Consider the following 20212-nt stretch of genomic DNA (forward strand, 5'->3'; position numbering starts at 1 on the left):
TTAAAATATATGGATTTAGATCCAGACACTGCAATTTTTTTTTAAGAACATATGCCTAATTATCAACCTTTTAGTGCAGTCAAACGATTTCTTATTAATTATCTACATCTATTCCAGTTAATAAACACAGTTATCTGAAAAGAAATAACATTTCCAGTTTGAAGGCAAGCTTTAACTGAAAAGCCTTATCTAACTATAATTGGCCGTACGCGCGTTGATAAAATCGCCACATTTTGTGGGAGAAGCCCTTCAATTCTTCAAAGCAAAGATCGCTTTTCCGTTAATTTAATGGTATGTTTATTGTCATTCATGTCGATAATTTTAAATAACACAAATACACTTGAAAATAAAACAATATAAAAAAAATATTTATAACAGTAGGATGAGTTACATGACATAATTTCTACAGAGTTTATATCACTCATTACATAAATTCTGCAAATAACATGTAAATTTGCAGCCAATTCGATAAAACTGGTTATTTTTTGGTTTGGTCAACAGTTATCAAAACGTAGTATTAACCAATTAGATCCTTTAAATATGCAAAAATATCCGCTTTTTGTACAAACGGCTGCTCGAATATAAGTTCAGAACACCAACATTTAAAGTGTGGCCAAATTATATTTCTAATAGCATGTCAAACGTAAATCTCTGTTTTTGTTACAATATAACATAAACGTAAATGAAACTATTCCTCTATAGCACTGGCATAACAGCAGTCAAAGTGATATTGTTTCTTCACGTGTAACTTCAATATTAATAATATCTATCATGTGTTCCCGTTCCGGATAGAAAAACCCGACCCGAGGGCACCTGCGTTGCCAGGTAACGAGGCTTGCCGAGTTACCGGCTACGCAGCGTGCCCGAGGGTCGGATTTTTCTATCCGGAACGGACACACATGATAGATATTTTTTTCTAGCATACCTTAAATTCTATTTTTGGTGAAGAAAATGCATAACAAAGCTCATTTTTGTACATTTCACCAATAAGCGCGTGCGATGATGTTTACTGACGTCATGACGCGCAGTAATTTGCATTCACTGCATACGTCAATAAGTTCCTTCGATATCAAGTCTTTTAAGGATTATTTTGTTTAGTTATGAAGATATTTTTATAAAGTTGATGTTTATGGTACTAACATATTGAAATCTCATAATTATGGTTACTTTTAATATATAATAAAAGAAATAAAAAGTATTACGTCACAGCGCGTGACTCATCTGACATCGGGGGATGCCAGATGGAATTTTCCAGCACGGCTGACGTCAACGGAAATGCCTATCCGGTGTGCTAGAAAGTGCCTTACAGAGTACACATATATTTTTGTTTTCTAAATAAAGCATCTTATCGATATCTTTTTCGATGATTTCATATATAACGTGTGTCACTCTAGATAGATCGATAGCTGTTTTCCATTCATAACATTGATATAGCTAGAGACTATTCACTCCCTGCATCTTCATCATGCCTTTTTCTACCGAAGCGTCATGCTGTTGGGCTGGATGATCATTTCACACTTAATACATAAAGTTAGCAAATAAACACAATCTGACTTTTAAAAGGCACTTCAAAACAATTATGTGACATTGCGTAAATTAAACATATCCTTGTCTCTGTATGGTAGATACGAATGAGCAATGAAGAATCATTATCAAAATTTAAAAAATGAAAAATGGATTTGATATATACAATAACAAAAGAATATGATAAGAATAAATGAATATTACATTATCCAATGTAAGTTTTTTTCCCGTACAAAAACATGTTGAATGTTTTTAAATTCATAATACAAAATCAACTAAGAATATGCAAATATAATACCAGACAATTATTCAATGATTTGAGTTTATGCTTGGGTTTATGATGTTATAAAACAGACGGTAGTGCAAAATGAGTTTAAAACTGATTCTGAATGCATGCAAATATGTGTGACTTCTTTGGTTTCATCTACAGCAAACCCAATCGGGCATCCCCGAAGGATAGTACTCGTAGCTTCAATATGTGTGACATCCGGCATTTCTAATCGAAACTTCCTGCAAAATAATAAAAATGAGATTTCAAATCCATATGGAGAATAACAAGTAAACAATTCAAGTATAAAATTGTTCTGTATATGGTGTTTGAATGAATTTCGAAGCGTATTACGGATGCAAAATGAGTGGTCAAGAACACAATGTTATACAATGTTTTCAATCGCGCCTGTGTATATGCTTTCTTTAAAAAATCGCATAAGTATAATTCATATATGGTTCATGTCTCTTGAACCTCTTTTTCGATCAGTAACTTTTCATAAATATTCCACTGGTAAAAAACCTTGCAAATATCCGTTACCTCTTTAGTTTAGTGACAAGGCAAGCCGTATTCTCTAAATGCCTTTACCTGTATAAAATGTAGCTGCTGGTGGCGCTTCATATGGTCTGTTACCGAACCGCCGCTCACTCTGCCGAATGTTGCGTTGCATGATTTCCTGTCGGGATCGTGTTTGCCCACGCGGTGGAAACTCGCCTGGTTGTTTCACGCATCCGTTTTTCTCATAATCTCTCAGCAAAGATGACCAGGTTTTGTCACATCGAAGCAATTTCTTGTTACCTGTTCAATATTAAGTAATCCAACAAAAATAAAAAATGCTACAGGTAAAGTATAAATTTAAAGTTACAAACTGTTTAGTTTGAATGTTTTTTTCACAGAAATCATTGTTTTATACAGATAATATGTTATCTAGGAAACAAATTGATAACATTGAAATATATACAAAGTAAATGTGTTTTTGTTTTATTAGTTCCTTTAATAATCATATCATATCATTATAGAAACGTAAGTATGGTGTTATTATAAGATGCTTTATATACAAACATTATATAAAAGTATACCAATATCAATAAAACATAGAAATAAACTCGATGATAATATCGAAAATGCATAATATGCATCTTTGCATACAAGCGAAAGAAACCTTAATTATACATTCAGATTTTCAATCAATGACAAGACTGACATGAATTGACACTGGATACTCTACTCGCAGAATCATCTTATTTTAGACATCGGTAGCGAATTGAATAAATATATATATATTTTTTTGGAATGGTTAAAGTTAGCCAAAATGTTTATTGATTAGTTTATACTTAACCTTACTATAACTGCTGCCCAATCAAATTGCTTTTATGTGTAATCCAGCCAAAATATAACGTTGGGTTAACTTAACCAGTGTTATATAATTGGCTTTGGAAGGATTCAAATATATATTTGTAATTCCGTGAGCATCTTTATTTCTATGATAGTAAGTTATGGAATTAATATATTTTAACGAACAACCAAATACCAATAGTATATTGGGTGAGTACCAAACATTAAAACTGAACGATGCAGTTAATGGAGCTTTACTATGGATACATATCGGCAGTTGAAATATGACTGGTTGGATATACAGCAATCTATATTTGTCATACAGTATATTCTATGAAGACTGAAATACATTCCGGAGGGGTATACTCTGCTTAAGAAAAAAACAAACTACATCCAAGTATTTAAGCTGTTCGAAAACAGCAACTTTGGATTGTTTACAAACGCTCGTTGACAATAGTATAATTGCGCCCCCTTAAACACTTGAGTTGTTATATTTTTTTTTTAAATAATTGAGGTCATATTTCGGCGTCGGCGTTGACGTAAATATTCTTCCGTTCCCTTTTTCCTCATGTATTGATTATACGTTTCAAATTGTTGTTATCATCCAAACGAACAAATTCAATGTTCTTGAAGGGCACAACATACGTATCAACATTGTATACAAATACGCGACGATTACGAAAGGCAAGCATTGTAATAATACGATAATAACTAAAGTGGGGCAAGCCATGAATAAAAAACATTGAAGTTTATAACCGGTCTAGGGTAAAGTTAAGCGCCCAAACGACTCTAAATAAGAGACACAAACGTCCAAATACCACATGCAGACCACATACACATCGACATAGCTTAATTTATAGTTGATTGGATTACCCTATTGGAATGATCAGTGTAAAATTATTTCACTGGAGGACGAGTTCACGGGGGGGGGGGTTAAACTTGTTTTATGGACTATTGAATGTTCAACAATTAATAAATATTTACCAAATTAAAGTTTTGCAATTTGTAAACAAGGAAGTCTATATAAAACCTAACATATAAATAATACAATTTGAACTAGTCAACACACCGGACATCGCCTGCAAGCGAATGAATCTAGTCGCAGTGCCAATTTTTAGAAGGTATGATGGAGTCATTTAAAGACACAAATCTGAGATAGCCCGCCCTAGCATGTAGGTCATACAAATTTGTATGTTTAGTGTAAAGTGTAAGTTTTATGCGACAACGACAGCATGACCGAAAAACAACGCCTTTAAATAAGAACTTTACAGCTGACAAGAACAAGTCGCCACTCAGACCTTTTCACAATACTACACGCATAAGTTTTAACGAATCCTTATACTGATGTATCACACTCAACATCACTTTCCTCTTCTGCCTGAATCCACAAGACAAAAACCCAACTCACCGACAATAATGAGCCCTTTCCGAGCCCGTGTAAGGGCCACATTGATTTGGTTTCTGTCAGTAATGAAGCCCAAATGTTTCATGCACCATCCACGAGTTGGGCTCGTCTCAATAGCGTAGTCTTTCAGGGAACGAACAGTGCTGAATATCACATAGTCCCATTCTCCACCTAAAACATACAAATTGCTTTCACATATTTTATATCAAAATTACAAAATGTTGCATGGTGGAAACGTTTCTGAATATCACATAGACCCACTCTCAGACTATGGTGTAAGAATTTGTTGTTTAAAGCCGATTATATGAAATATTGTGTCACTGTTTCTCTATACATTTAGCAAAACAAGCGTGTACACACAGAGTGAAGGGAAGACAATAAATTGGCATGTCGTCAACTTGCAAAAAGTTTCGCGTGAAATTTCAATTCAATATCAATAACTAATTGCGATTTTTAAGGAATAGTATGCATATTTATATAAAAAATACGTTTGTTATAGTAAAAGATAGCAAAAAAGTCCAGCTCTAAAACACCAAAAGTTTGGCCTTTATTGTAATATCAATATTGACGCTCAATCAGTGATATTGATATATGAAAAATATAATATTTTCATATTCATATTTCCTACGACACAAAAAACGACTTAAGACTATAATAAATTGAAGTTTTCAATAAGTGATGCGATGATGACTCAAAGAACATGAATCAAAAGCTAGGTATAATCATAAAATTAAAAACACCCTCACAAGACAAGTGCCACGTTGTGCAGATTTTACAAATTTGCTAATTTTATTTTCCAAAATAACTATAAGTTGTTGGCCGTTCATAGTTTGTATCTATACTTTCATTATTATCAGCTTTCCTTTTTAAGTCTATTGAGAAATTATGTTGAGTATATGTTATAAAATTATCATAACATCAATATACAATATTTATGCGAAAAGCTACAGAAACAAGCTTAGTAGCAAAAAGTTTAAACATAAACCCGGTTTAATGGCACTGGGTAAACGCCAAACACATATGTTTATCAAGGATTGTTAGGAACCGCCTTGGAACGGTCAGTAAAATGTATATTTACTGGGTGTTTAAACCAGTTTATGTGCACAAACCTTTAGAATAGAACTACTATATTTGTTGTTAAGTATAGTGTATTATGATGCGTCTATATTGTTCACCTTGACTGGACACGACAGTACAAATGTTTTCGTCATTGAAATTGATGTAGTTTTCCTTCATTAGCCGACGTAACTCGGAGCATTGTGCATTATACTGAGACAGAACCTTGACACTTCCAAGCTGTTGGTCAGTTAAGTACTTGAACACTTTCATCTGAAAAATACTGCCTAAAGTTTTTATGCAATCAAACTTAAAAGCATTTGATTGAAACGTAAAGTTTGCGCTTGAATTATTTGATCAAACTGTGATTCATATAAAAAATAATATGTCATTTAAGTTGATTTTGCACCTATTACATTTACACTGTATACATTTCAATTAGATACAATGTATAAAAAACATCCTTGTTCTTGACCTTATATAAGACTGTTGGCTTTAGCGGTATAAAAACAGTGATTATATTAAAAATATACCGGACTTGATATATATATAGCTTTATAATATCCTTTTTATAGACCAAAATGTCTGTTATCGACTAAATTGAAGGCTATTGTAATTGTCGGAACATTATTCCGTATCATTTATCGAGCACCGTTAACTATAATCACTTACGACCTCGTAGATCTCTGCCTCGTTACTGCGAGATTGCTCATTGCCTTCCTCAGTAGAAACAGTCAAAACCTTCTCCTCTCCTTCAACATGAATTAAAACATGGGGGAGAACCTGGTCGTATTCATCTCGTGGCCATATGGCATCAAACGTCTTATGTGACCAGGCCCCGGCTTCGGTATTTAGTTCCCCGTCATAAAATTCTTGAGACGGAAAATCACAAATTGCCGGGTTCTAAAGGCAATATTTAAAAAAATAGAATGCAGGATATGTGCAACTTTTAGAGATAAGTGATTGGTTGAACTGTATACGGATACTTTGTCTTATCTAAAATATCTAGGATGTATACGTTAAAAGTAACTAAGTAATACTATTTATAGCAACAACAACAACACACCCATGACAAGTAAAATTTGACCTGACCATTTGAAAGGAGGTTACCATCATAATTAGTCTATGAAATATACAAGGACAGGCCAAGTTGTAAAAATAATAATATAGATGCTCCATATGAAGATGTAACGCTTCAATGATATACTCAAATGGAATCATATCATGTGATAAATCATATTTTTATGACTATATATATTTTCTAAAAATCCTTCCACTTTTCTTTTCGTTAAGGCAAAGTTTGTTTTATTTATCATTGACATCGAGAAACCGTAATTGTTCCGATTATTAGATATGTGTTACCATTCTGTACTGTGTGTCCAACATGGTGAATTCAACTCCTTCGCTACGATTCGTCACAGCATACCGTTCAAACAGAGATTTAGACAACCCAAGTTCTCCTGCTTCTTTGCATGTGATTATAGGTCTTAATTGTTTATGGTCTCCAATCAAAACCACCTGCTTGGCGTTCGTTGCAATAATTGGTATTAGACATTGTGGCTCTGGACACATTCCAGCCTCGTCTATTATGACCTAGAAATGGACAAGTTCTCTTTTGATATCACATTATACCCACAAGAGGCTAACTATTTGCCTACTTGTACTGAAATGGAACGAAAAATACAGCATTATCATTCAATAACATTAGCTTCTAATCCATAAGGCACACGTGTCAAACCCACACATTCAACGGAACACACTCAACAAGACACACTCAACGAACCATACTCAACGTAAAACATTCAACGAATCACATCAACGAAACACACTAAACATGACACACTCAACAAGACACTCTCAACGTAAAACGATCAACGGATAACACTCAACAAAACGCACTCAACGACAATCACTCAACGAAACAGACTTTGCTGCAAGACAACAGGCTGTGCTTGAACTTGAATGAAGACAGGGGTCATATTTATTAAGCATTTCAGTGAAAGGTTTGAAGAAAGTAAACATGTTAGCCATTCCAACCAATTTGAAGCAGTGGAAGTTAAAAGAAGACCCTACGTGCTCGCTGTGTGAGAATATAGGATCGCTGCGGCATAAACCATCTTCTTGCCCAACAGGCTTGGCGCAAGGACAGTTTACCTTGCGCCATGACCAGGTTCATTAGAAAATGAGAGGAGGAAAGAGAGACCATTGAAACAGACAGGCCGCCAGTTGATTAGCTTTGTAAGACGAAGGGAGAAGAGGCCGAAAACAACAACATGGCGCTGCATCCTACAAGAATCTCAAAACTGGGAAATGGTCGTAGACCTAGGGGAAAAGTTGCAGTTCCCCGAGAAAGTGGCCCATACCTCCCAACGGCCAGACATAGTTATATGAAGACGGGGAAATACCAAGAGTTAGTAAACACATGTAGAGAGAGGGTTTGGAAGACGTGGATCTAGTGGAAGTCTGATGTAGAGGCTTTTTATCACAGTCAGTGTGGAAAATGTCCAGTTGGCTCTGAATACGACGCAGTGAACCAACTTGGATGCCAACGTAGACGAGGTAATTGACTGATCACCACTACCTGCCCTGCCATCTAGAGGGTAATCATAGGTAAGGGGAGAAACACCCAGTGAAAGACACTCGACTGAGGACGTCTATGTTCAGCAGTACAGCCGTATCTTCACAACAATATTAAAACGCTCAAAATAAAAATGACCAAGAAAAAGGTTCCAACAACATAAAGATAAAAATGAACAGATATATATATGATCCACTAAGAATCATCATTTCGTCTTCTTCTTCTTCTTCTTCTTCTTTTTCTTGCTATTATTATTATTATTATTATTAATATTATTATTATTATTATTAAGAAGTAGTAGTAGTAGTAGTAGTAGTAGTAGTAGTAGTAGTAGTAGTAGTAGTAGTAGTAGTAGTAGTAGTAGTAGAAGTAGTAGTATTTACACACAAAATAATATAGAAGATAAAATATCGGATTTTTTCAACACATGTTATTAATTGATAATGCTAATGCCCACTACTCTAGTGATAGCACATTGTTTCAAGCAAAGAATGAGTAAACAGCATTCCGGTTTGATAGTTGTTTTGCGCAACTGAATTGAAATATAAACTAAACGATATACAGTTTTAGTGCAAACGTACCTGGTAAACAGCAGTTTCCTTCAATATTTTGTAGTTAGATGCAACGACAGTGGTACATAAAATGATACTGTATTGTCTAATCTCGACAATAGAAGCTTTCAATATCAATTGAAGATATTCATCAACCTCTTTGTTTGATGGAGTGTACTTTTTGTTTTGAAATCGTTTCTCAGTTTCTTTTATTTCATCTGCAAACGGTTTGCCGTCTTCTCTGATAATATGATGAAGTGCTACCCGCCGCAGAGCCGAAGGTGCATTTTGGTTTCTTGTACCGCGTGTTATTTGTGAACGTCGAGGAATTGGAAAGTCTCGCGTTTCGATAGCTTGACTGTAAACACGCACAAAACTAGGTCGAAACTCTTCTGGCACTCTCTGAAGCAACCAGTCTGTTAAACAAGGAAAACACTTACACAATTATATGTTTCATTGAAAAGCCATATTATTCTGTAGTATGAATAATTGAATGTGGTATTTAGAAATTATGTTTGCAGGCTTTCTAAACAACGATTAAGTAAGCGCTGTGAAAATTACGTTCTGTGGTCGTGTTAAAAGAAGACACACGATCGAACCAGAGTACATACTTGCAACAACATCTATCGCCTTATTCGACGGTCCACAAAAGAGAATTTGTCTTCGAGGATTTCTTTCGTCTTTTACCATCTCATTTATTTTGTCAAAAAGATACAACAGCTTAATGCCTGTGTATGTTTTGCCAGTGCCTGGTGGACCTTGAATAAGAGAAAAAGCAGATTTGAGAGCCTTATCTATTGCTTCCTGTTGTTTCTCGTTATTTGGTGGTAGTGGGCGAAATTCTTGCGTCGAACCGCGGGAATATTCGTACGTCAAATCTCTTATCTCCATCTCGTTTGCACTCCGAATATGTTCTTCATCTGAAAAAAATGAGTACAATATCATTTACAACGAACAAAATATGATTTTAGATGATCTGATCTGATAAATCGTTTACGATTATTTTATATATTTCATTATTGTACAGTACAATACGGTATGTTAACGTATTACCAATATCCGGCATCGGTTTATTTAGCGCAATTAAAGCTGATAAACTGTCTGGCATCTCACGTGACATAAGTTTCATATAACTTTCTGTTCGTCTGAAAATACAACAGACATAAACTTATTAAACATGGGATTAAGCGCATTTCATACGTTATATGGCATGTGTGAATTAAAACTAGTCTTTGTATTATTAAACAATGCATCACCTGTCTACTTCTGATTTCTTCAGCAACTCCACGTCTATTGTATCCCACGTGTCCCACGATCTTGCTGACCCCGAATTCAACTGGAAGCACACATGTATTTCTCCACAGACTTCTTCGGTCGCTGTGTGTATGTTTTGTCTAGAGCACATATTGCATAGTTCCTTGTTTTGGTCTGTCATTACAGCAATAACTTCGGCGTGTTCCACCCATACACGGCTATTATTCAAAGTTTCTGCAATGAAACTTTTACTATAATTTGATGCTTGTGATTCGACCTTCCTCAAACAGAGCCAGTCATAGGACGGTGGAAGCTCCCGGCTTGACGGCTCATCTGACTCTTTCCTTTCTCCCGAGAATACAATATGCCTGTCTTTACACTTCCGGTTGCAAAGAGACAGAACACCTTTTCTGTGAGTCTCAAAATTTACTGGCACGTCTTTTACGTAACACGAGTCCTCGTTTCGCACTGCACCAGTTGCCGATTCCATGCGCAAAATTGGAAGCCACGTTCGAATGTAATCGATTATCCTGTCATAACCGTCTACAGGAGGTGTAGTGACGTATTGACTGAGGAAGAGAACTGGATCTTTTGTATGATTTAGACACAGTTTGACATTTCTTGTCATTTCATACAACATTGGCGTCGGTGATAATACACCTTTGTATGCTTCTGCTGTAAACTGAACTTGAACGTTTTGCCCTTTGAAGAACACTTTTGAAAACTTTGTATTTGGCAGCATTTTCAATGGATCCTTATGCTCAGTCGTCACATCCATACATTGCGATCTATTTCCGTTGAATCGTAATTCAGACAGCTGTTGTCTTAAATCGTTTTGGCGCTCATCAATTTTGGAATTCAAAATATTTACCCATTTCCTCATAGGAATGAAATATATGTCTCTGTATGGATAAAGCTCTATCGTGTCTTTGCTAACGACGGCCGGGCCTGCCATATTCATGTTATAAATGCGTTTTTGCCATGCTAACTCAACTCCGTCAAACGTGCCACCGAGTGGGGTAATTGTGCATTGTTGTGGTTTACGCATCATATCCATTTGGCGGAACTTCATTTCGAACGTTCGGCCTCTTCCGTTTGTCAATTTTGGTACCAAAAGTGAGATATCTGTATCAGATACACCTGATATAGTGCAATTAAACATTTTCGGTTCACGCTTGAGTTCACATGCTAATAACAGGGCTTTGCATTCTGTTTCATATTCTTTCTCCTTTTTCATTCTACTATTGATATGAATACATATCGTTTCAATTTCTTCTTCCTGATACATTTCCTGTTGGTTTGAGAACAACGTCGCAGTTAATACTCGATGTACTAGTAAATCTGCATACCGCCGTAAGGGTGAAGTAAAGTGAGTATAAGGAAATATATTTAAGTCGTAATGTTCCCCATTAGCCTTTTCACTCACAAATGAGGAGCAGACATATTCAGCTCTGTCTTGAAGTGAAATCCAGTCTTGACGTATAACACTTTGTAATGGATGCATTTCATCACAACATATTAAATCTACATTGTTTCTCTTAGATATTGAATTCCATGTATTTTCTGTGACAATAACCGCGCCCTCTGAGTGAGAACAAGTTGTAAAGTCCGGACAGGTTTGTCCTATTTGTCTGCCTTGTAGTTTAAGAACTACGTCTAAAGTAAACTTGTGTTTATCTTCAAACTCTTCTATTCTCTCTTTTGATGGTGCATGTTGACATCTCATTGGAAACATTGCTGATTCTTTCAGAAGAGTTTTTGCAACGGCTTCATTTGTCATAATCATGAATTCTTCCACAAGGTAATGAGCATCTAAACAGCCCTCAAATGATTGCTGCACGTTCAACGCAAACATAGCATTTCCTAAACGTTCAAACCTTATAATTTTCGACAGATTAGAAAGGAGTTTCACATCTCTTGCTATGTCGTCGTTGGTATCTGAATCCGCCGATTCGATAATGATTTGTACTTCCTTGTACGTGAACTGTTTTCTCGAACGAACCATTGTGCGCTTGATTTCAATCTCATTGGAATTTTCTGTTTTTATCAAGGTGCCATTCTCTGAAATTCTAAAAAACACTGAAATAGCCCTTCTATTCTTGTTTTCCAACAGACTACACATGTCTGTACTCAATGGCTCGGGTAACATGTGCCTTGGTCGGCGTGGTGACGGCGGATAAAAAGTTGTTGCTCTTCGTTGGGCCTCAACATCTAGGTGTGAGCCTTTTCTCACGACACTTGACACATCTGCAATATGTACGCCAACTCTAAATCCTTCTGCTGTTCGCTCTAGACTCATTGCATCATCTAAGTCTTTTGCACCTGGTGGGTCTATTGTGAAAACATTCAATCCCTGAATGTCAATTCTGTCATCTTCAATATACTCAATGTTTCCATCTTCAATATCCATACCGTTCACAGCATCAACTGTATCTTTATCAAACAAGGATGGCACGGTGTATTTCATTTCTAAAACGTCTAACCCTTTAGACAGCGATTGAACTCCGCGAATCACATCTATAATGACACCTTTTGGATATGTGCAGTTTGAAGGCCAATCAATATACGCAACCAGTAAGAGACAAGAATTCCGTTCGGATGGGTGTATTTCTTCAATTATAGGGTCCTCGAATGATCCATCTTCTTCATTGTAATGATAAACCTCGATTTTGTGCCGTCCAGCTGGGTCACCTTCGTACTCTTTCCATATTTCCTTGTCAATAACGCATATTTTGGAGATTGTTTTACACAAGGGATGGACAAAGTTATGTTCGATTTCATCTGGCGAACAAAGGAAAACTGGGTGTTGTATGTCTGAATTTCTACTGCGTTTTATAACACCAACAACTTTTCCACTGACCTTCTTTAATTGCACATGCTGAAAGAGAATCTCTACTAAAACCTCATCTTCATGAAATGTTTGTCCAATTCTAGATCTTCCTGAAATTTCTATTGCATCAATATGTGCATGACGTGTGATTGGAAAACATTTTGCCTCGTGAGAGCTGGTTAAATTAATGACGCAGTGTATGTACTTGTCTGGATCATTTTCTAGCATCGTCTGCAGTATATGTGTGTCGAACACTTGGTCATATATGCACTTTCTTTTTGAATGCCTGTCAAACTGTTGAAGAAGTCCGGGATCGATATGTATTCCTTCAGATAAAAATTGAATATTTTGAAATGACCTCTCTTTACTGATAGTTTTAGTGTGGTACAAACGACTCAAATCAAAGTATGTTTCGGTGCCTTTTTTAAGTTCATTCTCACTACCATCCACGTCATCTTCCATATTTTCGTCTTCCGTCTCCACGAGAAACTCTTTACTTTCACTACTGTGGTGTGAATATATGCCTGTGTTTTCTTCCTTCCACCTTGTTTCCTCCTCAATCCAGTACTGTTCTAATTGTTCTGTTATGTCACTTTCCGAATTATCCATCGAGGCAATACTCATTGTATCATCAAGTTCACTAAGTGACTCTTCGGACGATGCTAGTTCTTCCTTAATTTCCGGTGGTTCACTAACAATGTCCTCATCATGTGTTTGCTCAATCAAAACTCGTGGTTGAAAGTTTCTTGCTTTTGCTGAATAAACATTCAAATCATATTAAAAGTATGATGTTAAAACAAGCAAAATTGTAAAATCTAAATCGCCCGTCGAAGAACTGTTTTGAATATCGAACAATCTAAGAACCTCAGTTTAAATCATAATTATAAATATGAATAGTGTAAAAACTTAAGATAGATATTTGCTGATTTGAGAATAACTTTTTTTATAGCACTTATAATTTGCTTCGTAAAAATATATTCAGCACAAAAATATTTATCGCCTCAAAACTATTAACCCATGTATAATAGTGGATTCAATTTAAGGGCTATGATTCTGATTGTATCCAGACAACACGATGGATGTACACACATGATGTAGTTTCACTAACTTTTGTCAATGACCTCTATATTATAGCTCACTCTGGACGCAATTAAGCTTTTTCATTAAATAAAAGGCATTAATAATTGTGCGTTATTGACCCAATTCATATGAAACTTGCGCATGCACAATCAAACAATAAATATTTATACATTTCATGTTTGTTTTAATCTTATCGTGATTGATTACACAGTTGTTGTTCTGCATAGACACATTTAGCTTTCGCCATTGCTTAAACGGCAATACATATTGTGTTACCGGCCGGATGAAGACCAATCTTGCGGCTACACGCCATATTATAGTAACACACGCTTCTCATAAGTGTAAATATTTCATGTTTATCAACTAGATAGTAATTGCTCTGGGCATATACATTCAGCTGTTAATAAGTAACATAGAAATGACACCAAACGGATACGTATAAGCTTTTTTACATCACATGAAGTGCAATAACTCTCGTGCTACTGATCTAGATGAATATGCCACGTGCTCGAGCGAACTATTGTTATGCTGACTTGAAATATACTTTATTTTTTTATAGTTATATAGAAACTGCTGCAGACGGAAAGAAAGACAGACGGACCGGTTGGACAACGCCAAATCTGTTAGTTAAAGTTTCAGGCTTTAAACTAGAAATATAACATACTTGTGATTAAGGAATGCATTACCTTGAAACATTGTTGGCATGTTATGAATAACCAATGCTTTTAAATAACATTTGTCTTACCTTATTATCTTTGACACTTACTTGCTAATGATAGTATACTTGTGTCCCGTCTTAATATATGTCAGTGTTCATTTATAGTGCAATATCTTTAAATATTATACCATTTATGATGAACAAGAAACGTCCACGAATTCTTAATGGCTGCATTTTAAAAAAACAAGCGAATTAAAAGAATCGTGAAATTGGAAAACCATTCACATATACAAATGTTAATATGAATATGTACTCACGTCGTTTATGTCGCCTTTTCTTTCTTGTAATAGTGTTTTTTCGCCGTTCAAAAGCCTGAATGGCAATTTGGATAAAAGGTCAAATACAATACATGCATGTTTACGTTGACATCTTCATTAAATTGTTAACAATATTTATATGAAAAACTACAGGAAACAATAAGCCATGGTATCTCTTGCAGGTCTGTCAAGGAGTATCAGGAAATACAGTTATCATGCTAGGAACAAAATTTGTTTATATATATTTATAAACTATTTCGTTATCTGATATATCGATCAGTAGAACCTGTTTAAATTCATCAAGTCCTTTGGCCGCCTCACTGTGTGATTGTCCACTGTACGCAATGCTAATGTTCACTTTTCTGAGAATCTTTTCTTCGATTGCACGCAAAGTCCTTATCCGGACTGGATTCTAAAAGCAAAATTAAATGAGAGTAAAACAGTACCTTGTAATATTCCAAGACTTTTATTAGTACAATGTCATATACAATGTTCAAACATAGTCAAAGATGAACATTCATCCATTAGTCGCCAAAACATTTTCAAAGGTAGGGTCCCAGGTTGATTATTATTCAACTCCCGGTCGCGTCAATCCGATGTCGATAATAAAGATGGTACCAGAGGTTTACATCGCCCTTCGTTCGGCTTTGAAATATAAGTACCCTGTAAACCCAGAAAAACGTATCTCGAATAGTTTAGCATTATTCATGTATCAATGGTTTGCCCGACTGGGGGTAGCCTCTAATTCCTAACAGGTGGGTAATTATCAGGCCCAGTGTGGCCGCCAAACAAAATTAGGCTACATACGAATTTAAATGGTTCTTAATGGCTTAAAAAATTCGGACATCAGGGATTTTTAAAATCTGCCCTGCTTAAGGATTGATTTAGACAAAACAGTATGTACATTGTCTTAAACAGTGCGTTTGCCCGATGCCCTCCAAAAATGAAAAGTGCATTGTATCGGTTTAAGAGCTTTGTCTTTTTGAAATAAAAGCTAGAGTTAGTTTATCCGAACTCTCTATTTGCATCTCAAGCTATCTCATCGGCTCTGCTGTCTCTTAAGCAACAACCAAAGGACACCAGAAGAAATGAGTACAGATAACGTTCATTGGTTATACTAGATCGAAATAACTGAATAACATACATAATATTATTTTCGGCAATCAGATGTCAAGATTGTATTAAAAATGGCTTAAACATTTATTTCCATTAGTTTTATTTTGTTCATAACACAAAAGAACAACTAAGTATGTTTTGCAGTCTTCAGACTTTTTTTACATACTTTGCTGTACTCACGAGTCTAGAAAACGAGCATATTTATTCTACATAACGTTTTGGGATAAATATTTTATGATATTTTAATGGAAGCACCAGTTCACACTTGAACCCACCTTTTCTTTTCTTAATGCTGAGTCTAGAATTCGGCGAGCTTCGCTGTATTCACCTTTTCTGTATAATGTCATGCCCCAAACTTCAATAGCATAGAAGTCATCTTCGTCAAGAAACAGCTCATTGTTGTGGACTGTGGACAAACAAAACATATATTACATTTAATAAATAATCAGGCTCCCAATAAATGATATAATAGACATGCTTGTCAATTTATAAAATAGAAATACTTATCTGACTCATCCTTTGAACTTTCTGAAAACTTTGTTTAGATGTACACTTGTTTTGACATTTGCCATGGTGACAATTGCAGTATATATTTAAACTTCTTAAATCAGACTAAAGAGTCATGTTTTGCAATTTGGCTGTATATAAATAACGAAAGGACCTGATTTTACATCGAATCATAATTTCGTTTTAAAACCCTCTTGCTAATGCATGCGTGCCTGGACTTTATGTTGAGTTAGAGATATATCACTCACGGTATCTGCAAACGTCTTTCGCCTCGTTAAGCATCCCCTAAAGAAGAAAAAACAATAAGTCTTTATTCTATTCCTAAAGTCTAAATCTTAATAAGCTGAACAAAAGCACAACAAAACATCAAATGTACCCTTTGTAAGAAGCATTTTGCCTGCCTAACATATGCATCAAACAGGTCAGGGGTATCTAACGGCTTGTCACAAAGGCTTTGTTTCAACATGTAGTCGTGGAGTCTGAGTAGGTTGTCGTTCACCTCTAGACAGATCTTCCATTTCCTTCTCTTGAATGCTTCATTTGCCTGCTTGTTTACCGCTAGTAGAACATCCTAAATAAATCAACAGCATTAAAGCAATATATAAAACATCTACACGTAAACCAACCTTATATTTCACAATGATTCTGTTTAAAGATAAAGAGGGGTGAGGATCAGTGTGTGTATGCCACGTGATAAATTACGTCATATATATGCTACATCGGAAGGCAATGTTTTGCTTAAAATATAGACTTAAATCAAAGGTACCTTTCCCTTACTGCACCATTTTAAATGAAACAAAGGCCAGTCTATGCCGCTTAAAGAGTCCCACCTTTAATTTATAACCGGAGTTTGATAAGGTGATTAGTTTCATTAAACACTTCGACAAACCTGTTTCCAAAACAATGTTTTGCCAGTGCTCCTTCAGACGGCCGTATTGTGAAAAGGTTTGTCGAAGTGTTATAAGACACTAAACTATCAATCAAAATTTGGTAAAAGACCGAAGGCGGGGCTCCGTAAGTGGCATAGACTGCGCTATGTTTCATTTGAAATGGCAAAGAAAATGAAAAGTTATCATTGTTTTAAGTCTTCAATCGAAGCTAAATATTGCCTTCCGACGTAGCATTTATGACGTCATTTATCACGTGGTATACACACACTGAGGGTGGTATAGCTGTCTGCCTCTCACTCAAGAGGTCATGGGTTCGATTCCCGATCGGTAATTTCTCATGGCCTTTCAAAAAGGAGACAGTTATGGTTTTTGCCCAGGAGACGGTCTCGAGAGTGATTTTACAAGCTATCAACTTTCGTCACAATCGAGCTAAAATAAAAATGCATATACTTAAGAGACAAGGATCAAGTTCAAACCGATAATTAACACAAGACGTATATCGACACAAAACACAAACACAACTAACATTAATGATAAACTATCCTGATCAGTCAATGATGGGTAAAGTACACATCCTTATACAAAATCACAAAATACTGGGGGGCGGGGGATTCTTAAAAGCCATCATTTAAATGACAGTACGACGGAATGATATTTGTTTCAAGCGTTTCCTGTTATTTAAGCTTCAAATATAAAATATTTTCAACACGGCGTAAGCGGTTATTTGTTTTCAATAAACGTTACATATCTATGGAATTATACAAAACTGAGATATCTAGAGCTTTAGCAGATGTGATTTGTAATTACTGACCCCGCCTAAGTCAGTATCGTGTTTTGTAATAAAGAACGTGAGCATGTTTATCATAAAACTGTCCAAGATTCCTGAGCAGTTTCCAGAGTGATGAGGAAACACATTTGGAGATACTTGCAACACAATTGTTTAAGACTCTTTTAAAAAAGTCAGGGGCCAAACATTTTGTTAGATCTCGTTAAATGCCATAAATACCATTGAGGACAATTTCCCACGATGACCAACAACCCTGGTAAGTTTCATGAGTGAATGTGTAATAACAGGTGAGATAAATGCTATAGACCTTGATGTATTACGTCAAAGCCCAAACTTGTTTTAAACCATTTAAATTTCCTTATACGTCGCACGGACTATTTTGATGTTGCATGCAGTTCAGGGCGGGACAGGACGGGACGGACAAGATGGACGCAACTTACGTTTTTCTAAACAAGTGATATGGAATGATGTAGCTATTTATGTATTCATATTCAATCAACTAGTTGCATGAGGAAATGGGTCAGACGGATTGGATTAAAAGCTTAATTGTATTCATTTCTCGAAGCTTATTTACATATTTATCCTCTTTTCTGGAAGTAGAGTAGCGTCCTTATATTTATAATACACGCATAGAATGACAAGTTTATGTATGTTGTGCACACAATGATACTAAACAAACCTTTATAATTCTTCCATCATTACTTTGGACAATGTTAGACAATAGAATGTACGAAACTCGTCTGTGGTCTTCGAGGTTCCAACCTTTGTCGAAAAGAATGGCTGAAACAATACACAAAATTACCATGACTGCGTCTAAAATATTATTGCAAGAATAGTGTTTATGATGTGGTCAACCCAAATGCTAACAAACATTAAACAAAGTTGACAAATATACTTTCACTGTACACATTGTATTTACAGTACTTGCAATTACAAATGTATGTTAATCCCTAAATCAAATACTGGTACATGATTTACCTTTGAAAAAACATTGTGTTGCCCGTTTAAATTCTTGCAGCTGAAATGAATGCGACATGGGCATGATTATTAAATATAGTATGAACATAACAGCCACACTCCCCGACAACTAATACTTTTGTAAAAGGTTAAACTCGGTTGGTGAGATTACAATCCTTCAATGGTAACGAATGTTGTGAATAAAATATTCACGTCCCGGAAAGATTTTATCAGTGATTGAGAAAATATATCGGGCTTCGCTTCTGCTTAACACAATCGAATCTTTACCTAAGAGAGATTAAGTATTATTGAGATGTTTACAATATATCATAGTTAAAGGAAATCGTTCTTAGAAGATTTGATGAAAATGTCGTATAGAAGCTGCATGAACCTGCATGAAACCACTAAGAGAAAACAATCTACTAAGAACTACTTAGTGGTTCAATCACTGCGAGATTTTTCATACATGTATATATAGTTTATATATAGCTGAATAACAGTTCTTAATACGTTTAATAGCTAAAATTTGTTCTTATAACTTCTTAGTGGGTACTAGTTGTTCTTAGAAGCTAATAGTTGTTTCAAGTGGTTTTTAATTTCTTAGCAAAGATGGTCGTAGTAGTTTGCAGGACTACCCCGTGGTTTAAGAGTATATTTGGGCAGAAGCATATTACTGTTAATACCATAAATGCATGTGTTCTGATAAAAATAAGGAAATCTGAACTTAAAAATAATTCTAAAATTGATTTGTTTGGGGAAAGAAAACAGTTGACCAAATATTGTGGTAATTTGTATTCATTTTCTTTTAAATTGTGTCATTTCCAGTAGAAATAGATTCAAGATTTAAGCAATTGTTTTCAAAAGCGAACATTTTACATTACACAAACATACCAAGATAAAAACCAAAGGGTCTAAAATACAAGTCTTACAACATTCTTATTATAAACATTACATATTGTGCATTTCCATTTTAGCAATAATTTATCTGTTTATTATAAAAACGGCAATAACAACGTTTTGCGCCATATTAAGTCTGTTCAGGTTTAATGAATTTAAAATATTTCAACCATTTCATTAAACAGTAAAAGTAACATATACC

The 20212-nt window shown here is 35.3% G+C and overlaps 1 protein-coding gene across 6 annotated transcripts in view; it reads right to left on the reverse strand.

The window, feature by feature from the left end:
* Window positions 1-280: 280 nt before the first annotated feature.
* The window catches only part of LOC128205993 (helicase with zinc finger domain 2-like), a 35791-nt gene continuing 15859 nt past the window's right edge, over window positions 281-20212 (reverse strand). For 5 of the 6 annotated variants that reach the window (XM_052908112.1, XM_052908111.1, XM_052908110.1 and 2 more), the window contains 17 exons: window positions 19135-19174; window positions 18836-18936; window positions 16856-17050; window positions 16728-16764; window positions 16248-16378; window positions 15143-15268; window positions 14857-14911; window positions 9974-13556; window positions 9771-9862; window positions 9329-9637; window positions 8748-9133; window positions 6951-7181; window positions 6261-6491; window positions 5708-5861; window positions 4536-4703; window positions 2381-2590; window positions 281-2034 (listed from right to left, as the gene is read on the reverse strand). In XM_052908112.1, the coding sequence (XP_052764072.1) occupies window positions 2021-2034; window positions 2381-2590; window positions 4536-4703; window positions 5708-5861; window positions 6261-6491; window positions 6951-7181; window positions 8748-9133; window positions 9329-9637; window positions 9771-9862; window positions 9974-13556; window positions 14857-14911; window positions 15143-15268; window positions 16248-16378; window positions 16728-16764; window positions 16856-17050; window positions 18836-18936; window positions 19135-19174 (6063 nt within the window). In that variant the 3' untranslated portion in view covers window positions 281-2020. Of the gene's footprint in view, window positions 2035-2380; window positions 2591-4535; window positions 4704-5707; window positions 5862-6260; window positions 6492-6950; window positions 7182-8747; window positions 9134-9328; window positions 9638-9770; window positions 9863-9973; window positions 13557-14856; window positions 14912-15142; window positions 15269-16247; window positions 16379-16727; window positions 16765-16855; window positions 17051-18835; window positions 18937-19134; window positions 19175-20212 lie in introns of those variants that run through there. The other variant, XR_008256369.1, reaches the window with a different exon arrangement.

This window comes from Mya arenaria, chromosome 10 (genome assembly GCF_026914265.1).
Source record: "Mya arenaria isolate MELC-2E11 chromosome 10, ASM2691426v1".
NCBI classification, from domain to species: Eukaryota; Metazoa; Mollusca; class Bivalvia; order Myida; family Myidae; genus Mya; species Mya arenaria.